The sequence below is a fragment of the Hylobates moloch genome, unplaced genomic scaffold (genome assembly GCF_009828535.3).
Source record: "Hylobates moloch isolate HMO894 unplaced genomic scaffold, HMol_V3 SCAFFOLD_15, whole genome shotgun sequence".
Lineage (NCBI taxonomy): Eukaryota > Metazoa > Chordata > Mammalia > Primates > Hylobatidae > Hylobates > Hylobates moloch.
Window position 1 is genome coordinate 45,887,767 of NW_026652290.1, and position 25,056 is coordinate 45,912,822.

Consider the following 25,056-nt stretch of genomic DNA (forward strand, 5'->3'; position numbering starts at 1 on the left):
AGTGAGAAGCACTAGGTTAGAGTAAGCCACCTTCCCTCCATAAGCCTCAGTTTTCCTAACCGAAATAAATATTGAGGGGCTAGAATACCTTTGGCTTCTTTTCCAGTGCTAACACATTGGGAGCCAGACCTTTGGAGTGACCGTCTGTAGGGCTATTTGCATTTTGTGGCAGTTCTGGGGAAGTGGAATTCCCAGAAATTCCAGTGGGAAAGGCTGGAGGGATCATCAGCTTCTCTCCTCTTCTGTCTGCTTTACCCCTCCTCTCTGTTGGATGTGCACAATTTCACAGGCCCTGGGATACAGAAAATGCAATTCAACCTGCTTCAGCAACATAGATTGAGTTCCTTCTGTGTGCCAGGGTCTGCTGCAGTGAATCTCCACCCCGGCTGTACATTAGAATCATCTGGGTTGCTCTGTAAACTCCCGATGCCTGGGTTCCACCCCAGGCCAGTGGAACTGGGGTCTTTGGGGGCGGGGCTGGACATAGGTATTTATTAACATGCTTGGACCATTACAATGCACAGCCAGCTTGAGATTGGTCAGAAGTGAGAAAGAAGGCTACCATAAGACCTACCCAGGCCAGTCCCCCATTCCTGCTTCCTTCTTTTAGGCCAGCCAGCTCCAGCAGGTCAGGCTGCAAGTCAGGAGAAATCACTGGGAAATCCCCTGGATATAGTAACACATGACAGCACCATCGAATTAATCATCAACTTTGTAACGTGATCTCTGGCCCATAAAAAGCAGACCTGCTGAATCTTTGGTAACCTGTTCACTGGCCTTCTCCAGGCAGTTCCTTCTAGACCTGGGGACCTGTGCCCGAGGACCTTAGACTGATGGGTGCCCAGCTCTGCTTTGAGGCCAGTAAGTAGACCTCCTGCAAGCCCTGAGCTTGGTCTCTGGACTGGGGGTACAGGTAGCGGAGGGTGCTCTGTGTCATTGCTGGAGTAGAGATGTGGTCAGTGTAAAGTTTAGAGGGCTGGTGGGGTCCCGGTTCTGCCGAGTTGAGCTGTGGGACCTTGAGTAAGTCACTTTGTCCCTGAGCCTCAGTTTCTACATCTCCAGGTTGGGGACAATGCCTGCTGGCTTACTTTATAAACTCAAACACACAAATCAAAAGAGTGACAGGCACAAAGATTCCCTGCAAGCCTCACCTGAGGCCACAGGTGTCTAGTAGTAGAAGGGCTATATGCGGGGGAGATAGAGGACCTGGTCTTTTTTTTTGGTTCAGCCTTCTCCTGCCTCAGCCTCCGAGTAGTGGGATATAGGCCCGTCACCATGCCGGTAATTTTTTTTTGGTTTTTTAGTACAGTAGGATGGTCGCGATCTCCTGACCTCGTGATCCACCCGCCTCAGCCTCATAAAGTGCTGGGATTACAGGCATGAGCCACTGAGCCTGGCCTTCAGGACCTGGTCTTTTAGCACCAGCGATTGGGGTTGTGCATCTCTGGACCTACCCTTCCGGGTAAAGAGCTGGGAGCCTGGGCTCAGGGCCCTCGGTCCCCTGGTGGCACCACAGGCTCACAGACTAGTAGTTGGCTGTGCCAAGAGCCACTGCTGCTGTCACAGTAATGGTGTTTGGCAGGGAAATGACGGGCCTTAAAGGAGGTGGCATGGGAGTGCCGTGGCCAGGAGCAGGGCTGGGATCCCCCACTTTCTGGCTGCAAAAACAGAGATGACTAGCACAGCCTTCTCAAGCTCTGAGGGCTTCCCCCGAGGCGGGGTGAGGAGAAAAAGAGGCTGCAAAGTGCTTATGGGTGCTTGACACCCCGAAAGGCTTGACACCTGGAGGAGTGGTGAGGATGGAGATCCCTGGAGGATCTCGCTGAGCAAGGGGCCGCCCCTGCCCCACTCAAATTCCAAGACCTTAGAGGATCTGGAATCTGACTCTACCTGTCCTGGAGTAGAGACACCCCAGAGGCCCTGCTTTGCCCGCAGGCAGTCCACCCCCTCAGCAGTGGGGACCTCGGGGCAGGTGGTGTAATTGGAGAGATCGCCCATGGGCAGGGCACACATCTTCTCTGAGCTCAGGGTCCTGCCGGAAAACATGACCTATAGAAAGAGCAGCTGCCTCTAGGTGTGAGGGTGCTTGGGCACCGGGATGATCTGAACCCTGTGCCAGCCCAGCCACTGGGGACAGGTCTGCTTGTAGAGCCACATGTAGCCTATGCCCACCTCTGCCACTTCCCACCCTGGGAGTAGGGTGTCCTGGGCTGCCTGGGTCAAAGTGTGGGAGGACCCCTGCAGGCCTCGTGGGAGGAGGCAGGTGGAGTGGAGGTGGTGATCACACCCATCAGGCCACCCCGACCCTGCTCCAGACCCAGGCACAGAGCCCTGTGTGAAGTAGGTGGACACGATCTGTGGGCCCTTGCCAGGCTGGCAGGGTGGGGGTGGGTTTCAGCCCCACTCAGCCTTGGTGGTGCACAGTGAATAGCTGACATGACCATGCAGACAGACCAAGAGTCTTCATAGATGAGAGGCTGTGCGCTAAGGGACCTTTTGCTGCCCTGCCAGGTCCCAGGGGGCTGCCCGAGGTAGGGGGCGGAGCCTGAGTGAGCAGCACAGAGGAGGCTGCTTAGGTGCCCCGGCTGCCGAGTGACCTGTGCAGCCACCACGTCCCCTCGGCACCCACTAGCCCTGGTGACATGAGGACTTAGCTCCATACAGGGCTGCTGAGAAGGCTCCTGAGGCAGGGATCGGGGAGCTTTGCAAACTGTCAAATTATCCTCCAGGGCAAGGCCTGCTTCTCATGGGCTCCCAGGGCCTTATGCACCCTCAAGGCCATTCCGGGGAGTTCCCCTCCTCCCTGGACTGCCTCCAGCCAGCCAGTTCCCTACTCCCTCCAGGAAGTGGATGGAGCAGTGAGGTCACCTCCCGTCCTCCACCCCTGCCTGCCCCCAGAGCCAGTCCTGCATGGAGCCAGCCTCTGTCCCAGGCACTTGCCTAGAGGGTGGGATGGAAACTCCATCCCCAACGAGGATGGGCTCATCTCTGCTGGTTCTCATCTAGGCTCATGGTGCTGAGCAGAGCGTGACAGGGCTCCAGCTCCCCTGATGCCAGGGGTTCCCTTTTCCCTGTGGGGGCTGCACTGGGTGAGGCTGGGAGAACTCCTCATCAACCCTAGTTCTGGCCCTGATTGCTGTGGGGCGGGGCCAGCCACTTGCCTCTTAGCCACTCTCTGCCTCTTAGGATGGCAGCAGGATTGGGTGTGGCAGTTTGTAGAGAGGGCTCAGATGCCGGCCACCATCTCCGGCACTGCCCCTCATCCAGGGCCGTTGCTCCAGCCTCTTGCCGAACCCACTCCAGGGTTTCTCTCCAGTTCCCACCTCAGGGATGGGCAGTGACCCAGCCGAAGCGCTGGCCTCTGCCCTGCTAGATTGTGGCTGGTTGTGCCAAGAGCCCCTGCTTGCCCTGGCACCCCCAGCCCCATGCTTGGCCAGGTAGGCAGTAAACAGGACTCCAGACAGGTGTCCCGAGACTCCTGGCCTTGCTGGACATGCACCTCACTGCCGTTTGAGGGTGAGGAGGCTGGGCCCTGGAGGACAGTGACCTGTCTGGGCCAGCAGCAGGGCAGGTCTGGAATGGGGGTGTTAGCCATGGCCCAGCCGGTGTCCCACTGCACTCCATGGAGCAGCCTCAACCATGGGCACGAGGTCAGGTTCACTGATGTCAGGGCCCCCAGCCCAGCTCCGGCTCTCCATGTGTGCTGGCTCTGGGACTTCTCCTTGCTTAGGTGCAGCCTTGAGGCACGGGGAGCTGGGCAGTCCTGCCGGGATTCACAGGAAGGGATGAGTGCATCATGGGAAGGCACGGGCGGGGCGTGGGCGAGGGGTGAATGCGGATACACAGGGCTCTGTGAGAGCCCCAAGGCCACGGTGAGCACTGGTCCTTAATGCTGGGGAAAGATCACTGCAGGTAGGCTTACCTTTGGCCTGTGGAAGTCAGGGACAGAGTCACTGTCACCGCAGAGGTGTCCTGGTGCCTGACCAGATGGAGCCTCCTGGCCCTGGGCTTCGCTAGAGGGTGTAAACCTGTGTGTGGTCAGAGTACCTGCCTTGCCAGGGGAGTGTGACCTGATCTGGGAGGGGAGTGGCATTGCTCCTTAGGATGGAGTCTGGCTTAAGTTCTGATTGAATTCACCTTTTATCTTCAACGGCAAACAGCCAGCCAGCCTCCCTCCCCCAGCTCAGAAAGAGCAGGACCAGGAGGGGAGGGGCAAGGCCGGCTAAGGCAGTTCTGGGGTAGGAAGCCCCACCAGCTTCCTGCAGGCTGAGTGGAGAGGAAGGGCTGCCCAGTGAGGTGCTTTCCCCTCCTGACCACCAGGCAGAGTCCTGTGGGAAGTCCCCTGGTTTCAGAGCCCACGCCAGAGCCAGGCTGGACCCCACCCAGGATTCTGAGGGGCTAACCTGGGACTCCCTCTCCAGCCTGCACCCATACCCTGTGGGGAGCAGCCAGGCCCCTTTCTCTCCCAGGACAAGGATGTCACCATTGCTGGGTGCCATGGTCTTTACAAGTGATGCAGTTCCCCATGGGAAAACGAGTGAGACAAGCAGAGAGGGAATAGCAGACGGCCTCCTGGAGCAGACCACAGTCAGCGAATCTGTCTGTCTCCTCTTCCGTCATTTTCAGGTGCATATAGAATAAATGTATGGGCTGGGTGCAGTGGCTCATGCCTGTAATCCTAGCACTTTGGGAGGCAGAGGCAGGAGGATCACTTGAGGCCAAGACTTCAAGACCAGCCTGGGCAACACAGCAAGAACTCATCTCTGAAAACAAAATAAAACAAAACAAACAAAAAAACCGTGTATAACAAACGTATAGATATTTATGCCTGACTAACTCTACTTTCTCTTGAACAATAATAACCATTACTAGATTGGTCGCAGGAAGAGCACAAAGAGACATCAGTTCCTGTAGTTTTCATAACACCCCTGCCGGAACCGAGAGAGGTGGAAATTGTCCCTAGGGGAAGGTCAAGGTGGCTCCCAGGTGTGAGGGACTCTGGGATACTGGGGGGTCTTTGGGGAGCTGGTGGGTCCAGATCCGGCTAGCACTGACACTCCCCATCCTCAACCCACAGACGCCAAGGCGCCCCGAGAGGCACTTCGCTTCCATGCCGAGGCCAAGGGCTCACAGGTGCGTCTGGACACGCGTGGCTGCATCGCGCACAGGCGCGCCACGTTCCACGACGGCATCGTGTTCAGCCAGCGGCCGGTGCGCCTGGGCGAGCGCGTGGCGCTGCGAGTGCTGCGGCAGGAGAGCGGCTGGTGCGGCGGCCTCCGCGTGGGCTTCACGCGCCTGGACCCCGCGTGCGTGTCCGTGCCCTGCCTGCCGCCCTTCGTGTGCCCCGACCTGGAGGAGCAGAGCCCGACGTGGGCGGCTGTGCTGCCTGAGGGCTGCGCGCTCACGGGGGACGTGGTCCGCTTCTGGGTGGACCGCCGAGGCCGCCTCTTTGCCAAGGTCAACGCCGGCTGCCGGCTTCTGCTGCGTGAGGGCGTGCCCGTCGGCGCCCCGCTCTGGGCTGTGATGGACGTGTACGGGACCACTAAGGCCATCGAGCTGCTGGGTAAGGCGACCATGGGGACCCCGCAGGGGAGGTGGGGAGATGGGGGCTCCAGTGGCACCCCGCACCGATCCAGAGCCACAGGAAGAACGTTCACATTCAGTTATTCCAACAGCCCTTGCCCAGTGTTAGCTGTGAAAATGGGCAGTGGAGACGCCAGATAGACAAGGCTCAGTCGTAGGGAGGGCAGTCTTGTCCCTAAAGAATGATAAGCAGTTAGGACCAGCACTCACACCATCTGTTGACCCAAACACCTGTTAGAGTGCCCATCTCCTTTTACAAAGGAAGAAACATTTGGGCTGGCTTTGCAGCTCTAAATAGGAGTTCACTAGATACAAAGGTGGCAAGCAAAGGGAACACACAGGTGAGGCTAGAGGTGCGCATGGAGAGTGCCTGCAGGGAGAAAGCTGAGCCTCTCAGTCAGTGGGTGGGGAAAAGAAAGCCGGCCCTTTAGCCACCCCAGAAGATTTCAGGGGAGCACAGAGAGGCAGTAATACCCATAACAAGAAATACTGGCATTCCTGGGCTGGGTGATGATCCACTCCCCACCTCCTGCCAGCACATTTGTTAAAACCGTTTGTCACAGCTGCCAGCGCCTCACACCTGAAGCGCCTCATTTGCTGGGTTTGGAGTGGAGCCCTGAACCTGTGTTTGTCCAGGCTCTTGGGAGATGTTGATGCTCATCTGGGTTGGGAATGTGGCTTGGCCGAGGGTCTCCACTCAGGCAGCAGCTGGAGGGCAAAGAAGAGGGGCCTGAAGGAAGGTGGCTCAGGAGGAGGAATCTCCAGCCCCAGGGATTCTCGGATTCTCAGCTGAGTTAAGCTGGGGAAGGGATGGCCAGGACAGGGTCTTAAAATTTGGGGATGGAGGCTCAGCATTGTAACCCAGGAAAGAAAGGAGACCGGACACTTTGCTGCGGGGCCAGGAGGGGAGATAGGGGCACCTGGGCTTGCCGTCCTGGACCTGAGTTTCTCTCTCTGCCTCAGATCCCACAGCCAGCCGGCTCCCAACAGCCATGCCATGGGACCTCAGCGACAAGGCTGTGCCTGAGCCCAAAGGTGAGTACCTTCCAAAGCACCAGGGACTCCCCGGGAATCCAGCACCTGGGAGTGGAGGGAGAAGCCCCACGTCCTACTGGTTGTTCATTCAAGTCTCTCACAGGCTTTGGGCCAAAAGATTTGGCTCTGCCTACTGGAAACCTAAAAGCAACCTGGCATCTCTGCCTTCGAGAGCATTGGCCTACTCTGTCAGTTATAAGAGCACTTTTATGAACAGTCAGTGTTATTTTGTTCTTGCTTTAAAAAGTCGTCCACATTCATTGTAAATGCTTTGCTGATGGAAATAAAGATGAAAGGATAGGTGGGGTGCATTGGCTCACACCTGTAATCCCTATACTTTGGGAGGCCAAAGTAGGAGGATCGCTTGAACCCAGGAGTTTGAGACCAGCCTGGGCAACATGGCGAAACCCTGTCTCTACAAAAAGTACAAAAATTAGCTGAGTGTGGTGGTGCATGCCTGTGGTCCCAGCTACTCAGGAGGCTGAGGTGGAAGGATCGCTTGAGCCCAGCTGGCTGAGGCTGCAGTGAGCTGTGATCACACCACTGCACTCCAGCCTGGATGACAGAGTGAGACTGTCTCTAAAAAAAAAAAAAGATTAAAGGATAAAGAGGAAAGTTAAAAAAAATCACCCATTACCTCTTGGGTGGATTTCCTCCCAGTATTTTCGGTCATTGATATAGACGTGTATATATAGGGACTTGTCTGTGCTTTGTTTTCCTTCTCTCTAAATTGGAATTTGAATATATATATATATATATATGTTTTCTTCCCCCCTTTTTTTCACTTGATTACACTGTAAGCATTTCCTCACTAGGTAACATTCTTCAAAATAGAGCTACATGTTTCTCTGTCATTCTCTGTGGTCACATTGTGAGCGGGTTGCCCACCCCTTCCCTAATGTGCCCTGACCTGTGTTGTTCCCTCTTCCAGCCACACCAGGAGAGGAGTGTGCCATCTGCTTCTATCACGCTGCCAACACCCGCCTTGTGCCCTGCGGCCACACATACTTCTGCAGATACTGTGCCTGGCGGGTCTTCAGCGATACGGCCAAGTGCCCTGTGTGCCGCTGGCAGATAGAGGCGGTAGCCCCTGTGCAGGGCCCTCCTGCTCTGAGGGTTGAGGAAGGCTCATGAGAGGAGGCTTCCCAGTATGAGTGGCAGCCCGGGCCTAGATCTGAGTCTGGCCTCTGCAGAGGAAGGAGGTGCAGCCCTACCTTCTTTCTGGGGAAGAGTCAGAAGGGCTGATTAGCAAGAGGTGCGGCAGAGAGAGGAAGGCAGGGAGGTGCTGTCTGCTGCCTCCACCTGTTCCCTGACAGGATAGCAAGGAAAAATCCCTCTTTCTGTCCATGCCAGAACTATCCTTCTGATGGGGTGCTTTGTTTAGAGATGGGGTGGCCCAATCCCCAATCAGCTTTACAGCTGAGGGAGTTCAGGTATCTGTTGTGTCTGGTGAAGCCCTGTACCTCCTGGGTATTGAAGAACCTGGACTCGAAGCAGGAGGTATCTGCATGGAATGTGTAAAGTTCCACATGGAGGCTGGGTTGCCTCCCACAAGTCCCCAGTAGAGTGGATCTGTAGTTACCCGCCCTGCCTCCCTTTCAGGGTGGTCACGAGGTCCCAGCGAGACCATGCATCTGAAGATGATTTAAAACATGAAAGTGTATTGTTGTTACTGTGGTAATTTCCTTGCCAGTTTCTGAGATATCAAAATAAAGTTTGTGTTTCCTGAATGATTTCGTAGTGCCTGTATCCTCTTGCTTGCAGTCTGGGAGTGGGGTAGGAGCTGTGGGCTGCTCAGGATGATGCAGCATTTGGAGACATGCCATTCCGTCTTCCCCACAATCTGGGCTTGTAGGTGGCCTGGGTGGGCCTCTGGGCACTCGGGCCCACGGACTGAGCACATGAAGGGGGTAGTCTTATAATCCCAGTCCTCAAGTCCCAACCAGACTTTTTGCCCTTGCCACCTTTGATTTTGGGGCACTGCCTGGAGGCTCTGGCCCCAACTGAAGGCAGGAGTTGGCCGGCCTGGGAGCCCACCTCAGCAGGTGTCTGGCAGGGCCAAGCTGTGCCTGTGACTTTGCTGTTGTTCCCTGCTCTGTGGCTGCTGGGGAGGCCACTCCTGGCGGAGAGGGTTATATGAAGGGAATCCGAATCTATTGTGCCCAAAATGGAAAGTATGGGCACCTCCACACACTGCCTTTCTGCCCACCGCATAGCCAAACAGAGGGTCAGGATGCTGGATTTGATGACACCTGAGTACCTTTCACTCTGGAGTGGGATCCCCTCACTACCACCCACAAGTGCTCTGACCTGGAGCATGTGAGTTGACCTCTGTGAGCCTCAGTTTCATCATCTGTAAAATGGAAATAGGATAATTTTCTTGTTGGCATGTTGTGAGGAGCATGAATATGCAACTTCTAACTTAGAAGAAGGACTCAAAAATGGCAGCTCCCTTTCCCTGGAAAAGGCATCTCCCAGGGGAAGTTCCCAAGAGTGCACTGGAATGGTTGTCAGGGGCCTCGGGTGAGTCCCAGTAGCCCACTGACTTTTACCAAGGGCCTCCAATCACCCCAATACTTTGGAATGATTTCTATGGATCCTAAAGCAAGCATTTTCATCCTTTAAATGTCTTATTTTTCTCCTCTATGCCCAGATAGCTTCAGGGTGAGGGCAGTACTTTAATCCTAATCCCAGCGAACACTACCTTATTAGGTAACATCTAGAAAGCCTGATTTTAGAAAAGATCTCTAACCAGAGGTGGGCCTTCTGGAGTGGTGGAGTAGGGACCTCTGTAAACCCATTCTTCCGTAAAAACAACAAAAATACTGGGAAAATTACCAAAATCAACTTTTTCGGAACTCTAGAAATTAACCAGAGGCTAACAATAATCTGAAGGGTGCTTATCTGAGATAAACTGCTGTACTTTGGTAAGAACAGTGGTGTTTGTGGTATTAACTCCACCCATCCCTCTGCCTGTAGCTCCACCATAGTCTTGAAAACCAGCAGCCTTGAAGCCACTCAGGGTGGATGGACAGACTCAGTTGGGAGCTCCTTGGGAAGCTCCATCCCTAGACTATTGTCACTATCTGACCTACATCTTCGTTCTCCGGAAAAGTTTCATTTACAGGGTGTTGTCTTTCTTTAACCCTACTTGGGGCCCTCTCCATGGGAAACCCCTATCCCTGGGACATTTGCCAAGCACAATCAGTTTCAATTGTTTAACATTACAGCTGCCTAAGTCTGTGATACTAGCCAAGTTAAACAAGAGCCTGGCCAGAGATTTAAAAGGAAGATCTGTGAAGTGAGACGTCCGTAGGGAACTTTGAAAAGTTACGATATACTCCTGGGGATCTACAAGGCTGTGTACACACTCAGGAAAGACTAAGAGGACCCTAATCTCTCACTTTGGCTGACCTTGACGCCCTCTGAAAGTAGGAAGTGAAGGGTAAGACAGAGTTAGAAACTTCCTGAGCACTGAAGGTATGCCCCAACCCACAAACAGAGCTCTTTGTCAAAAGGTGGAAGATTTACTAGCTCAAGGCATTTAAGGAAATCTCTGTCTGATCATTAGCTGACCACTAATCTAACTGAGCAGAGACTTCAGTTGGCTACACATTACAAGGAATGTAGACTTTACAGAATTAGTCCAGGAAAGTGAGCAAAAAACACAGAAAAACAACAACAACAAAAGCCCCACAGAAACAGCAGCAACAAACTGGCAATGACAACAAGCCCTGGAAGAGTGAGTGTCTGATGATCAGGGCTTCCAAATTATATTACCTAAAAAGCTCTAGTTTTTAAAGAAAAATTATGAGATCTGCAAAGAAATAAGAAAGTATGGCCTATGCACAGGAAAAAGCCAGTCACTAGAAACTGTCCCTGAGAGACCCTTGACGTTAGTTTTTCTAGACAAAACCTTTAAATCAGCTATTATGAATATGTTCTGAGAGCTAAAGGAAGCCATGTCTAAAAAAATTTTTTTAAGTATGTCAATGATGTCTCACCAAATACAGAATATCAATCTATCAGAAAGATAAAAATTATTAAAAAACCAACCAAATAGAAATTCTGGAGTTGGAAAGTACAATACTTGAAAAAAAATTCACTAATACTAGCAGGGTCCAATAGCAGATTTAGGCTGGCAGAAGAAAGGATCAATGAACTTGAAGACAGGTTAACAGAGATGATTATGATTTAGTCTGAGGTATAGAAGGAAAAAAAGAAGAATGAGCAAAGCCCCAGAGACCTATGAGACATTGTCAAATGCACCAACATACATGTAAAGGGAGTACCAGAAGGAGAACAGGAAGATAAGGGGGAAGAAAGAAATTATAAGTAAAGTCCAAAGAGTTTTCAAATTTTCTAGAAAAAAAAAATATATATATATATATATATATTTGAGACAGAATCTCACTCTGTCACCCAAGTGGGAGTGCAGTAGTGAGAGCTCAGCTTACTGCATCCTCTGCCTCCCGGGTTCAAGCAATTCTCCTGCCTCAGCCTCCCAAGTAGCTGGGATTACAGGTGTGCACCACCAGGCCCAGTTAATTTTTGTATTTTTAGTAGAGATGGGGTTTCACCATGTTGGCCCAGCTGGTCTTGAACTCCTGACCTCAGGTAATTCACCAACCTCAGCCTCCCAAAGTGTTGGAATTACAGGCATTAGCCACCGCGCCTGGCCAATTTTCCAAAAATATTAATCTATACATCCAAGAAGCTCAATGAATTCCAAGTTGGATTACTTAAAGGCTGGTCCTCACTCTAATGTGCTACTCTGCCTCCACCCTAAGAAGGATAAACTGAAAGAGATCCACACTGAGGTATATCGTAGTCAAATTGTCAAAAACCAAAGACAATGGTATCTTTAAAGCAGCAAAAAACAAAACAAAACAAAAACAAACAAACAAACAAAAACTCTTAATTGCACACAAGTTATCCTCAATAACAACTAACTTCTCATCAGAAATCATGGGGACCAGAAGACAGTGGAATGATATAAGTACTGGAGGAAAAGGACTGTGAACCAAAAATTCTGTATCCAGCAAAATTGTCCTTCAAAAGTGAAGAAGAAATTAAGATATTCCCAGATAAACAAAAACAGAGAATTCTTTACTAGTACATGTGCTCTACAAGAAATATGGGATTCTTTAAGACTGAAATGAAAGGAATGATCTCTAACATCTCTCTAATTTTATAGATATGAAAACTCGGGGCAGGTAGAAGGAATAATCTTATAAATGATGGGATAAGAATTAGATCCTCGTTATAACCACACTGATGCAATCCTTTCTTCGTTCATCAAATTAATTCCAAGAACACTGAAACATCTGATTCTAGAAGGCATCTTAGTATGAGCACAGACTTGCCTATGTCCTTGGGAGCAACACTGGGGAATAAATAATTATATTCAATGGGGTAAGTGTTAGAACAGCCTATACTGGCCTGGTGCGGTGGTTCACGCCTGTAATCTCAGCACTTTGGGAGGCTGAGGCGGGCAGATCACAAGGTCAGGAGTGTGAGACCAGCCTGGCCAATATGGTGAAACCCTGTCTCTACTAAAAATACAAAAATTAGCCAGGTGTGGTGGCGCACACCTGTAGTCCCAGCTACTCGGGAAGCTGAGGCAGAAGACTCGCTTGAACCTGAGAGGCAGAGGTTGCAGTGAGCCGAGATCATGCCATTGCACTCCAGCCTGGGCAAAAGAGTGAGACTCTGTCAAAAAAAAAAAAAAAAATAGCCTATACTAAGAGCTTTTCAACTTCCGTTTCAAGATGATAGACTGAGCACATGTAGTTGTTTCCTTTTATTCCAAGTCTCTATACATTGCTCAGAATGATTTAAACAAATATATTTCTTCCCTATAAAACAATATAGGGAAAATCTGGTGAACCAAAACCACAATAAAAGGTGGAAAACAGGTGGGATCAGACTAAATATGGAAACCGTGCCAGAGGAGAGGACTGCCGCAAAAGGTGAGAGCAGCTCTAGGAATGCTTCAAACTCAGAACTTGAGAACTGGGAACCAGAGGTGGTCCATGATCAACTGACCATGACAGGTAGAGGCTCGCAGAATAGACAGCCAGGAATGTTCACCTCAGGCCATACAGTGAGTCACAGAGGTGTCTTCCCATGGGCAGGAGAAGTGAGAGATGGACAAGTGGGTGTGAGGCAAGACAAAGCCCCAGAGATTAACAGCTCCCAAGGATAACAGGAAGCTTCCACATCTAGAAGGTCCACCGTTGGCTCATCCTGCCCAGCAGCACATCCCATCCCTTCATTCCACTTTACACAGGTGCACCAAGTCATGGCTGCATGTCCTACACCTTTCTGTAAGCAGGCCACTTAGGCTAACGAGGAATTTCAGATCCAAAGGTGAACTCACAGCCAAGAAAAGCCAAATATTTGAAAAAAGTGAGTATCATGAGGGAAAGGACTGACAACGAAAGGAGTTCATACCTGAAAAAATAGGGTTAATAAAGCATACAAACCTGGGCTTTAGGATAACTATAATCAGATATGAAATGATATTGTACTGAAAAACCTAGATACCTTTGGAATTAGAAGCTTGACTATTAAAATTTAAAAAATGTATTTGATAGAGTGAGTAGCAGAAAGTATGTAGCTGAAAAATGTATTAATGATCTGGAATCAACCAAAATGCATTCCAAAATTAACAAGAGATGAAATACATAAAAAGAGAATAAACAGAATAGATGAAGTTCAAATAACCATCCAATATGAATTCCGGAAGAAAAAAATAGAGAAAATGGACAAAAGAGAATACTCAAAGAAAGATTAGAGCTGGGCATGGTGGCTCATGCCTATAATCCCAGTGCTTTGGGAGGCCAAGGTGGGAGGATCCCTTGTGGCCAGGAGTTCAAGACCAGCCTGGCCAACATATAAGACTCCCATCTCTACCAAAAATAAAAATAAAAGAACAGTTTCTCAGAATTGAATAATGATATAGCTTTTCAGATTGAAAAAGCCCCCCAGTTGCCAAATAGAATAAGTGAAAAAAAGACTTTCATTTTGACACATACTGGTGACATTTCAGAGTACCAGGGATAAAGAGAAAACCGAAGAAGAAAAAAAAAAACACCCCAAAACAGATCACACACAAAAGAATTAGAATCACATTATCAATAGGCTCTTTCTCAGCAATACTTGGTACAGAATGACAATAGAACAGTATCTTCAAAGTTCAGGGGGATTTTCTTTAATTGAAGCATATTTACTATAATGATATGCACATATCTTTTCTTTTCTTTTTGAGACAAGGTCTCACTCTGTCGTCCAGACTGGAGTGCAGTGGCACGATCATGGCTCACTGCAGCCTCCACCTCCCTGGCCTCAGGTGATCCTCCCACCTCAGCCTTCAGAGTAAGCCGGGACTACAGGCACATGCCACCACACCTGACTAATTTTTCAATATTTAGTACAGATGAGATCTTGCAATGTTGTCCAGGGTGGTCTTGAACTCCTGGGCCCAAGTGATCCACTTGTGTTGGCTTCCCAAAGTACCGAGATTATAGGCACGAGCCACGGTGCCTGGCCTATGCACAGATCTTAAGTCCCCATTTTGATGAGGAAATAATTTTGAAATCTAAAATTCTACAGGCAGCAACTCTCTCATTCAAATGTGAGAGTAAAACGAAGAAATATTCAGATATAAAAAGACTCAAAGTTTATCATTTAACAGATACTTTACAAACAAATTATTAGAAGAATCACTTCAGAAAAAAGAAAAAAACAAGAAAAATTAGTATGATTGTAACCATTAAAGGCAAAAAAAAGTTGAATCGAAGTAAATGTTAATTGTAAAAAATTAATAATAATTTGAAATGAAAACCACAGATGATATCAACATGGGTGGAGTGACAAAAATAAAAACATGCTAAGGTTCTTTTCTCATCAGGAAGAGGGTTTTCACAATTTTTAAAATTTTTTTGAGACAGAGTCTTGCTCTTGTTGCCCAGGCTGGAGTGTAATGTTACGATCTTGGCTCACTGCAACCTCTGCCTCCTGGGTTCAAGCGATTCTCCTGCCTCAGCCTCCTGAGTAGCTAGGACTACAGGTGCCTGCCACCATGCCTGGCTAATTTTTGTATCTTTAGCAGACAAGGTTTCACCATGTTGGCCAGGCTAGTCTTGAACTCCTGACCTCAGGTGATTTGTCCGCCTCAGCCTCCCAAAGTGCAGGGATTACAGGTGTGAGCTACCACACCTGGCCAGGAAGAAGTTATTTTTAACAATAGAAATGAGAAAAAAATAAGTTTAGTTTGTATGGTGAAGAACATACAAACAAAATGTAGAACTACAAATAAAATATATACATTCAAAATCATGCGAAAAATAATAGAACTTCAATTCCTGCAGCCCAACAAAAGTCAGGAAAGACGATAAAAGGATTTTTAAAGATGTATATAGTCTAGCCCTGTCATCCAGGCTGGCACAATCATAGCTCACTGCAGCCTCAAATTCCTGGGCTTGAGCTATGCTCTTGCCTCAGCCTCCCAAGTAGCTGGTAATCCAGGCATGTGCTACCATGCCTGGCTTTTTATTTTATTTTATTTTTTATTTTTATTTGTAGAGACTGAGTCTCAATATGTTGCCTAGGCTGGTCTCAAACTCTTAACCTCAAGTGATCCTTTGACTTCAGCCTCCCAAATAGCTAGGATTATAGGTGTAAGCCACTGCACCTGCTGAAACAGCACACTTTCTGATTTCAAATTATACTACAAAGCTATAGTAATCAATATAGTATGGTACTGGCATAAAAACAGAAAAATAGTTCCATAAAACAGAATAAGGATCCCAGAAATAAACCCATGCATATATGATCAACTTATCTTCGACAAAGCACCAAGAATACACAATAGAGAAACAACAGTCTTTTCAATCAATGGTATGGAGAAAACTGGATATCCACATGAAAAAGAATAAAATTGGACCCTGTCTTACACTATGCACAAAAGTCAACAGAAAATGGATTAGCCTTAAATGTAAGACCTGAAACTGTAAAACTCCTAAAAGAATCGTTTTATGGATATGACATCCAAAACACAAGTAACAAAAGCAAAAGCAAGTGGGACTGCATCAAACTAAAAAGCTTCTGCATAGCAAAGGAAGCAATCAACAAAATGAAAAGGCCACAGTAGATAATATTTGCAAGCCATATATACAATAAGGGGTTAATATCCAAAATATATAAGGGACTCATACAACTCAATATTAGAAAACCAACTTGATTTAAAACTGGGCAAAAGACCTGAACAGACATTTCTCCAAAAAATACATAACAATGGCCAATGCATATATTAAAAGGTGCTCAATAACACTAATCATCAGGAAAACTGCAAATAAAAACCACAATGAGATATCACCTCACACCTGTTAGAATGTCTAATGTCAGAAAGTCAAAAGATAACAAGTGGTTGTGAGGATATGAAGAAACAAGAACCCTTCTATACTGCTGGTGGGGATACAGACTGGTACAGTCATTGTGAAAAACGGTGCATTTCCAATTGCATAGCTTAAAAAATAGGAAAACAGTATGCAGGTTCCTCAAAAAATTAAGAATAGAGCTATCATATGATCCAACGGTCTCACTTCTGAGTATGTATCTGAAGGAAATAGAAGCAGGATCTTGAAGAGATGGCTGCCCTGCTGTGTTCACTCTAGCATTATTCACAATAGTCAAGATATGGAAACAACCTAAGTGTCCATTGATAGATGAATGGATAAAGAAAATGTTATATATATGTATTTATTTTTCAGCCTTAAAAAAAGGAAATCCCATCATTTACAACAACATGGTTGAACTCAGAGGACATTAGGCCAAAAGAAATAAGCTAGACACAGAAAAAGCTGAACTCATAGAAACAGAGTAGAAGGGTGGTTACTAGGAGATGGTGGTGGGGAAAATGGGGAGATGCTGGTCAAAGGGCACAAACTTTCAGTTATAAGATGAATAAGTTCTGAAGACCTAAATGTATAACATGGCCACTATAGTAAATAATAATAAGGTATTGTATACTTGAAATTTGCTAGGACAGTGGATCTTAAATGTTCTCACCACACCTCCAAAATTGTAACTATATGAGATGACGGATGTGTTAATTAGCTTGATTATGGTAATCACTTCACAATATACACATATATCATATATACATTTATCAAAACATATCGTATACCTTAAGTATATACAATTTATCTGTCAATCATAGCTCAACAGAGCAGAATGAAGTAAAGACACACACACACACATATACACACACACACATATACACACACACACATATATATACACACACACACACACACATATATATATATATTTTTTTAGTCAAAGTCTTGCTCTGTTGGCCAGGCTGGAGTGCAGTGGCATGATCTCGGCTCGCTGCAACCTCTGTCTCCTGGGTTCAAGCGATTCTCCTGCCTCAGCCTCCTGAGTAGCTGGGATTGCAGGCGCCTGCCACCACATCTGGCTAATTTTTGTATTTTTGGTAGAGACAGGGTTTCACCATGTTGGCCAGGCTGGTCTTGAACTCCTGACCTCAGGTGATCCTCCTGCCTCAGCCTCCCAAAATCCTAGGATTACAGGTGTGAGACACCACGCCTGGCCACATGTATTTTTTTTTTTTTTTTTTGAGACGGAGTCTCGCTCTGTTGCCCAGGCTGGAGTGCAGTGGCGCGATCTCGGCTCACTGCAAGCTCCGCCTCCCGGGTTCATGCCATTCTCCTGCCTCAGCCTCTCCGAGTAGCTGGGACTACAGGCGCCCGCCACCACGCCCGGCTAATTTTTTGTATTTTTAAATAGAGACGGGGTTTCACCGTGGTCTCGATCTCCTGACCTCGTGATCCGCCCGCCTCGGCCTCCCAAAGTGCTGGGATTACAAGCGTGAGACACCGCGCCCGGCTGGCCACATGTATTTTTTAAAGCCATAAAGGAGAGATTGATAAATTTGATTACACAGGATGTTTTTTGAAAGCTTCTGTGTGACAAAAGATACCATGAATAAAACTAAGAAGCAAGATAATAGTTGGGAAGTAGAGACTTTCAACACATATAACAGAATGGAGTGATGTTGAAACTTACAAAACACTTACTCCTCAATCAATAAGAAAAGCACGGATAGCTCACAGTGAGTGTCCAAGATCACATATGGAGAAATCAATCCAATCACTTATGGGGTCAATAAACATGAGAATAAACTTTGCGAGAGCCTGCGAAGTGCAAATTAAGACAGCAACAAGATGCCAACAAAATAGAACTTGGTTGGATGGTGAAATGGTGAAAGGGTACAACATTTCAGTTAGAAAGCTTTTCCACTGCCTGGCAAGGTGGCACAGGCCTATAATCCCAGCACTTTGGGAGGCTGAGACAGGAGGATTACTTAAGCCCAGGAGTTCAAGTCCAATCTGGGCAACATAGGGAGACCTTGTGTCTATAAAAAAAATTATAAAAATTGGCCAGGTGTGGTGGCCTGTGCCTGTGGTCCCAGCTACTGGGGAGGCTGAGGTGGGAGGATCGCCTGAGCCTAGGAGATTGAGGCTGCAGAGAGCTATGATCATGCCACTGCACTCCAGCCTGGATGGCAGAGTGAGACCTTGTTCAAAACAAAATAAAAACAAACAAAAAAGAAATCAATTACACAAAACATTGGAGGCATTATCTACTAAAATTTAAACTATTCATACACTATTGCCCACCAGTGTCTACTCCAGAAAGTCACTCACTGCTTGCAAGAATGACCTGGCAGCAATTCTTGTGACAGGAAAACACTTGGAAACAGACTTTATATATTTAACAGCAGGAAAGTGGTCATATCAACCATGGTTTATCAGTATTACAGAACACTGTGCTGTGGTTCCAAGGAATAAGTTTTTGTTTTTTGATTTTTTTACTTCATTTTGTCTGGAACTAGGGTCTCACTCTGTCACCCAGACTGGAGTGCAGTGGCGTGATTATAGCTCACTATAGCCTCCACCTCCTGGGCTCACACAATCCTCCCACCTCAGCCTCCCAAGTAGCTGGGACCACAGGTGGGCATCACCACACCCGGGTAATTTTTTAAATTTTTTGTAGAGACAGGGTCTTGCTGTGTTGCCCAGGCTGGTCCTGAACTCCTTGGGCTCAATCAATCCTCCTACTTCAGCCTCCCAAAGTGCTGGGATGGCAGGTGTGAGCCACTGCATCCAGCCCAAGGAATATGTTATCATTATGTTTCTGACATACAGGATGTAGCATACAGTAAACGTCATGAATCTAAAAATGCATAAAATAATGTGTGTGTGTGTTGGTATATGAATGGCAAAGGGTCCAGGAAGGTAAGAGAAGTGACCCTGGAAAAGGACTGGGATGGGGATGTGATTGGGAGGACTTGAACATTTCACTGGCATGTGGGGACTTTTTTTTTTTTTTTTCTAACAAGAGAATGAGCTTATATATTGGTTAAAAAGCCAGAAACAGTTGCTTTGGAAAACAGTGGTGGCTCCTCAAAAACTTAAACACAGAAGGACTGTATGAGCCAGAGATTCCACTCCTACATATATACCCAAGGGGATTGGAAACACTTCCACACACAATTTGTACACAAATGTTGATAGAAGAATTATTCATAATGGCCCCAAGGTGGAAACGAATATTATTTGATCCTTAAAAAGGAATGAAATACTGATTCAGGCTACATCATGATGAGCCTTGAAAACGTTATGCTAAGAGAAGGAAACTAGTCACCGAAGGCCATATATGCATGATTCCATACATATGAAATGTCCACAATAGGCAAATCCAGAAACAGAGAGTAGATTAGTGGGTTTCAGGAGCTGGGGAGAGGCAGGAATGGGGAGTGACAACTAAGGGGTACGGAGTTTCTTTTTAGGGTGAGGAAAATATCATAAAATTAATTATGCTGATAGTTGCACAACTTTGTGAATAGAGTACTAAAAACCATTGAACTGTGCATTTTAAAAAGATGAATATTATGATAATGTGAGTTACATCTCAATTAAAAAGTGATCCAAAACAAAACCTCTCCGAAATAGACAAAGAATTGCTAGTGGGGGAAAAAGAGGAAGGCGATATTAGCCCTGGGAGCAGGGACAGCTGAAGAGGAGATGCCTTTTGAGCTGGTCCTACAGGGAGAGTTTGGAAGGCAGAGGGGAACGGATGCGGGTCTTCCAGACAGCAGGCGCGGCACATGCAGAGATGGCAAAGGCAGGGTGTGCTGGGGGAGCTATGAGGAGGTCGGATTGGCCCAAGCAAAAGGAGAGGGCAGAGGCGAAGGGGAAGAGAGGTGGGCCTGCCCCAGGAGCGCTCTACCGGCTGCGTAAGTGGCGGTGCCCGTCCCAGCCCTGGGGCTGCAGGAGGGCTGATCTGCCAGGGCCCCCGTCAGCCAGCAGCGCACAGTGCTTGTAAGGCAGGCTGGGAGAGAGGCAGGCTGTGGCTAAGTTTCGCTTTCCTAGAAGCCTGAGATCACAGGTTCCCTTGACGTGAGGTCACTGGAGTAAAACAATGTAGGAAGCGTGTAATGAATCATTATCACAGGGGCAGAATACACTCAGTAAAAGGAAAGTAGAACTGCAACCAGGGATCTTTAGCACCCTGTAAGCGGAGGCCTGCCCGGGCTGGCTCCAGGGACCTGCTACGGGGCTTTCCTGGAGACATGGGAAAATTCCCTTGTCCAGACTTTCACATCAGGGTTTCTGTTAGATCAACTGGAGAGGGACGGGGGAGACCGGGTCCACCATGTCACCTGCCCCTGGCCCCCATCGCACACAGGGCCCCAGCGTGCTGTCCTCATGAGGCCTCGCCAGCATTACTCCCTGATTGCACTCCTCTCGCAACCCCCACCCCCACCCCTGCACTGCACGCCCTGACCTCCTGCCTGCTGATCAACTGTTGAAGAAATTCCACTTGGAAGAAGTCTACAGTGGGGACTGGGAGTCTCCCGTGTGGGGGATGACTCCTAAAGCCTGGAGGCAGAGGGAAGAGAACCGCGCACGGTCCCTTCCTCCACAGACCTGCACAGCAGATTAGCGTCTGCTGCCAGCTGCCCTGCTCCCCAGTCCCTTCCTTTGAAGGAATGGGTGGTAGGGTCCCCACATAAATCTGGAGGTGGTGCCTCTGTGGTTTTCTGGCGCAGCCAGGCTGTTTTTCTCAGATCTGCGTGAAGTGGGAGGGGCACAGCAGGGGGTGACATTCTCATCTTACAGCCAGGAAACTGAGGCTCAGAGGCTTTGTGTGACTTGCCTGCAGCCACACAGCAGCCCATGGTATGGTTGGGACCAGATCTGGAATCGCTGAATCCCAGCCAAGACTCCCTTCTGCCTCAAGATGAGCCATTTATGGCTTGACATGGAGGCAGATCACCTGAATAGTCCCCATTCCCCACAAAGTTCTCAACAAAAAAAGGGCCAACTTGGACACAGTGATTGAGATGGAGACCGACCACGAGAGGAGCGCACCTCCTAATCCCCGTTTCTGGCCCTAAAAGTCTTCCTGGCTTTCTGTTCAGGACCCCTCCTGACTCCCTCAAATGCTCTTGGATTCCGCTGACTTAAAAGATCAAATACATTTTGGTTCCTTGCCTGTCTCCCCCCAAGAGCATGTGCAGTCCTGGGGCTGACAGGGACTTGGAAGGAGGAGCCCAAGTGTCTTATTCCGTTTTTTTCTTTGTTTGTTTGTTTTGTTTTTTTACTGTTAGAACACCACAGACTGGGCAATTTATAAAGAGAAGGATTTATTTGGTTCATAGCTCTGTGAAGTCCAAGGCCATGGCACTGGCATCTAGCGAGAGCCTTCATATTGAGTTATCCCAAGGTGGAAGGCAGAGTGCTGGAGGGAAGATGGAGACTGAACTTCACCCTTTTATCAGGAACCCACTCCCTCAGTGACTAGCTCACTCCTGCAATAACAATATTATTTCACTCACGAGGGCAGAGTCTTCATGGCCTAATCACCCATCTCTTAAGGTCTTCACAATGGTAATTACATTTCAACATGAGTTTTGGAGGGGACATTCAACCATAGCAGCAAGTATTATATTGGAGGGAATAGACTGCCCATCCTTTCCCTAAATGGAGACTAAGAGGATATGACCATTGGCTAAAACGGGAGGAGGCAGGCCCTTGGGTTACCCTAAGGTAGAACCCTTTTAAAACATTTGTGAGGAGAGAGGGTCCCATACCTGTGTAGCAAATGTATGTTCTCCCAGTCACAAGGAGATGTCAGGAAGTGTGTGTCCTCCTGGGGAATAGACTGGGGCCTGGCCTCTGAGAGGCCCGAGGCTGGCTTTTTCACCCCCAGTGAATGTATGAGGCCCAGAAATTCGATGCTGTCAGCACGCAGTGAGAGCAGCTGTCACCCCTACTCCTTGGGGTAAAGCCGAGAGAAGTGTGAAACAGCCCACATGCCCATGGCAGCTGTAGAAAGGCCCTGCTCAGACTCCTGCCGTAAGGAGGGCAGTTGACAGACTCAGCCTGTCGTGAGCTTCCCTCCGCTTCATCCTTCCTGACGCCATGCTTCCCGGTGCTGCTTCCAGTCTTTGATGTGGGAGCACCAGATAGAAGTACAGGGAGGCGGTAGCTGGGCATCCCCTTTCCTGGGGGATGTGGGATGCCTGTAATGGTGACATTGTTTAGAGGACTCCTTATCAGCCTGGGCCAGCAATTCCCAGAATGGCCCTGCAGCCCTAGACTCTTCCTGTCCAGCCTCTTTCCTTCCCCTCTCCTTTCCCAGGCATCTGAGTGCAACATTCTCCAGCTCACCCCCCTGTCTCCTTCAAAGGCATTTCCCCCAGTCAGTGTCTCATATGTCCAACTTTGTCTTGGTATCTGCTTCTGGGAAGACCCAACTTCTACAGTGTCCAACAAAAGAATGGATGAAGTGCTGTGTGGTCATGCAGTGAATAAGCTAGAGCTATGAGTGTCACATAGACAAATCTCAAAAATATCATGTTTAACTGGAAAAACCACATCACAGAAGGGGGCTTCAGATAGATCCCTGCTGCCAACCCACCAGCTGCTCTAAGCACTTTACGTGTAGTTATGCATTTGATGCACACACCAACACTCAGCATCATCCCCACTTTGCAGATGAAAATATCGAGATAAATCACCTCACTGTGCCTTGATTTCCTCATCTGTAAGATGGGGATGACAATAATGCCTCCTTCATCGGATGATACTGTGAGCATTAAACAAGTGCAAAACATTGAGTGTCGCTCCTGCTGTATCGCTAGCTTCTTTCATCGCCGTTATTTGTATTTCCTGGTTGATTTTATTTTCCTGTCTGGAAGGCCACATCTTCCTTAGATATTTAATTGCTATTGTTGTAGTGTCCGTATCTTGCTCATGGTTTTCTCTGGCTTTAAGGTCCTTCATGCCAACAAAAGCTGGGAAAGGGTCATGGGAAGAGATGGAGTGTCTGGGAGGGGCATAACCTAGTCATGAATTCTTTAGCTGAGTTACATTAGAGGCACCAGGCCTCCCAGTGGCCAGGAGGGCTTGTTTGTGTGCTTTCTGGGTGGGGAATGAAGAGGCTGCCCAGGGCCAGGAGGCGAGGCTGCCAGGTGGGCTGAGGACCACCTGTGCCTATCCTCGAGGCTGGGAGCCAACAGGGAGAAATGGCAACACAGCAGCTACTGTGTGCTGGGCCCTTTCCATTCAAGCTCTTGTTTCATCCTCACAACTGTCCCCTTTTCTGGAGGAAAACCGAGGTTACTGGAAGAGGAGGAGCCACCACGGAACTCAGGTCCATCTGGCTCTAGGTGAAAAGTTTTTTTCTTTGAAACCGAGTCTCGCTCTCTCGCCCTGACTGGAGTGCAGTGGTGCGATCTTGGCTCACTGCGACCTCTGCCTTCCGGGTTCAAGTGATTCTTATGCCTCAGCTGCTTCCTGAGTAGGTGGGACTACAGGCGCATGCCACCACGCCCAGCTAATTTTTGTATGTTTAGTAGAGATGGGTTTCTTTCTTTCTTTCTTTCTTTCTTTCTTTCTTTCTTTCTTTCTTTCTTTCTTTCTTTCTTTCCTCTCTTTCTTTCTCTTTCCTTCCTTTCCTTCCTTTCTTCCTTCCTTTTCTTTCTTTCTTTTTCTTTCTCTCTCTCTTTCTTTCTTTCCTTCTTTCTTCTTTCTTCTCTTTCGTTCTTTCTCTTTTCCTTCCTTCCTTCCTTCCTTCCTTCCTTCCTTCCTTCCTTCCTTCCTTCTCTCCTTCCTTCCTTCTCTCTTTCTCTCTTTCTTTCTTTCTTTCGAGACAGAGTCTCGCTCTGTTGCCCAGACTGGAGTGCAGTGGCACAATCTCGGCTCACTGCAGCCTCCGCCTCCCAGGTTCAAGGAATTCTCCTGCCTCAGCCTCCCAAGTAGCTGGGATTACAGGCATGCGCCATCACGCCCAGCTAATTTTTGTATCTTTTGTAGAGTCAGAGTTTCACCATGTTAACCAGGCTGGTCTCAAACTCCTGACCTCAAGTGATCCGCCTGCCTCAGCCTCCGGAAGTGCTGAGATTACAGGCGTGAGCCACGGCACCCGGCCTGGAGATGGGGTTTCACCATGTTGGCCAGGCTGATCTCGAACTCCTGGCCTCAAGTGATCCATTCACCTTGGCCTCCCAAAGTGCTGGGATCACAGGTGTGAGCCAGTGGGCCCAGCCTTCCAGATGAAATTTTGATTCCTGCCTGGTGACTAGAAACCAGGCCATCTGTCTTTGGGGCACTCCCTGGGGACGTTCACGACAGCCCTTCTTGATCGAATGTGCTGCACTGACTGGAAAGACCAAGAAGAAGGCTATCTTCTGGAAATCAGCAGGGCCACTTCCGTAAGGCTTCCTGGGTCTGTGTGTTCACTCTGGAATAGCAGAAATTTAGCACATTACTTTAGAGTAAAAACGTTATTTGCTTTATATCCTTATCTCAAGAAATTCCCAGATCCAACCTTAACCAAGTTCTGATAAAATATAAATGAAGCCCAGATGGAAGGTCAGCGGGGAAGCAGGTGAGATGCTTTATCCTGAGCAACAACGCACATCTGTATTGGGTGCCATTTCACTTAAAATACTTGTGAGGAGGGAGGGTCCCATATCTGTGAAACAAGTGGGTGTCCCTCAGGTAACCTCTGTTTTTATTCCACACCTACTTTGAAGCAGGATTCATAACTTTTTCTTATTCTTCCAGAAAAAAATCCGGCCCCAGAGCGTCGGTGAGAGGAGCACATGCGATTGGAGAGGCCGGCACGCGTGGAGCGTTCTGCACGCCCTTCACCTCGCCCCATGGCGCTGTCATGTCCCTCTGCTTGGCTGTGCCACCCTCTAGGGGATCTATCTCTTCCCTTTCCCCCAGGCATCCATCACTTTTGCCGGCTCCAGGCTGCGGCACCATGGTTTTCCCTCCACTAACCTCAGTATCCCTTCTCTCTCACGCACAGTTTTGTCACCACATCCAT

At 48.4% G+C, this 25,056-nt stretch overlaps 1 protein-coding gene across 3 annotated transcripts; it reads left to right on the forward strand.

The window, feature by feature from the left end:
- Positions 1-762: 762 nt before the first annotated feature.
- NEURL3 (neuralized E3 ubiquitin protein ligase 3) lies at positions 763-25,056 on the forward strand. Of its 3 annotated transcripts, none has more exons than XM_032177513.1 (4): positions 763-861; positions 5,078-5,563; positions 6,547-6,618; positions 7,550-8,348. In XM_032177513.1, exons 1-4 carry the CDS (start codon positions 834-836, stop codon positions 7,750-7,752), a joined length of 789 nt encoding a protein of 262 aa, XP_032033404.1. In that variant the 5' UTR covers positions 763-833; the 3' UTR covers positions 7,753-8,348. The 3 variants fall into 3 exon arrangements, 2 of the variants coding, with proteins under 2 accessions (XP_032033404.1, XP_058284130.1); XM_058428147.1 differs by lacking the exon at positions 763-861 and adding an exon at positions 6,722-6,806 and having other exon boundaries at positions 5,388-5,563; positions 7,550-7,739; XR_009209912.1 differs by lacking the exons at positions 763-861; positions 7,550-8,348 and adding an exon at positions 24,789-25,056 and having other exon boundaries at positions 5,538-5,563.

What these genes read in the sequence shown, in the direction of transcription:
- NEURL3 (XM_032177513.1), top strand. Translation starts at nt 834, where the DNA reads ATGGGTGCCCAGCTCTGCTTTGAGGCCA. An exon ending in CCAGCTCTGCTTTGAGGCCA is followed by an intron (nt 862 to 5,077) that starts GTAAGTAGACCT and finishes CTCAACCCACAG; the next exon opens with ACGCCAAGGCGCCCCGAGAG. An exon ending in GGCTGTGCCTGAGCCCAAAG is followed by an intron (nt 6,619 to 7,549) that starts GTGAGTACCTTC and finishes TCCCTCTTCCAG; the next exon opens with CCACACCAGGAGAGGAGTGT.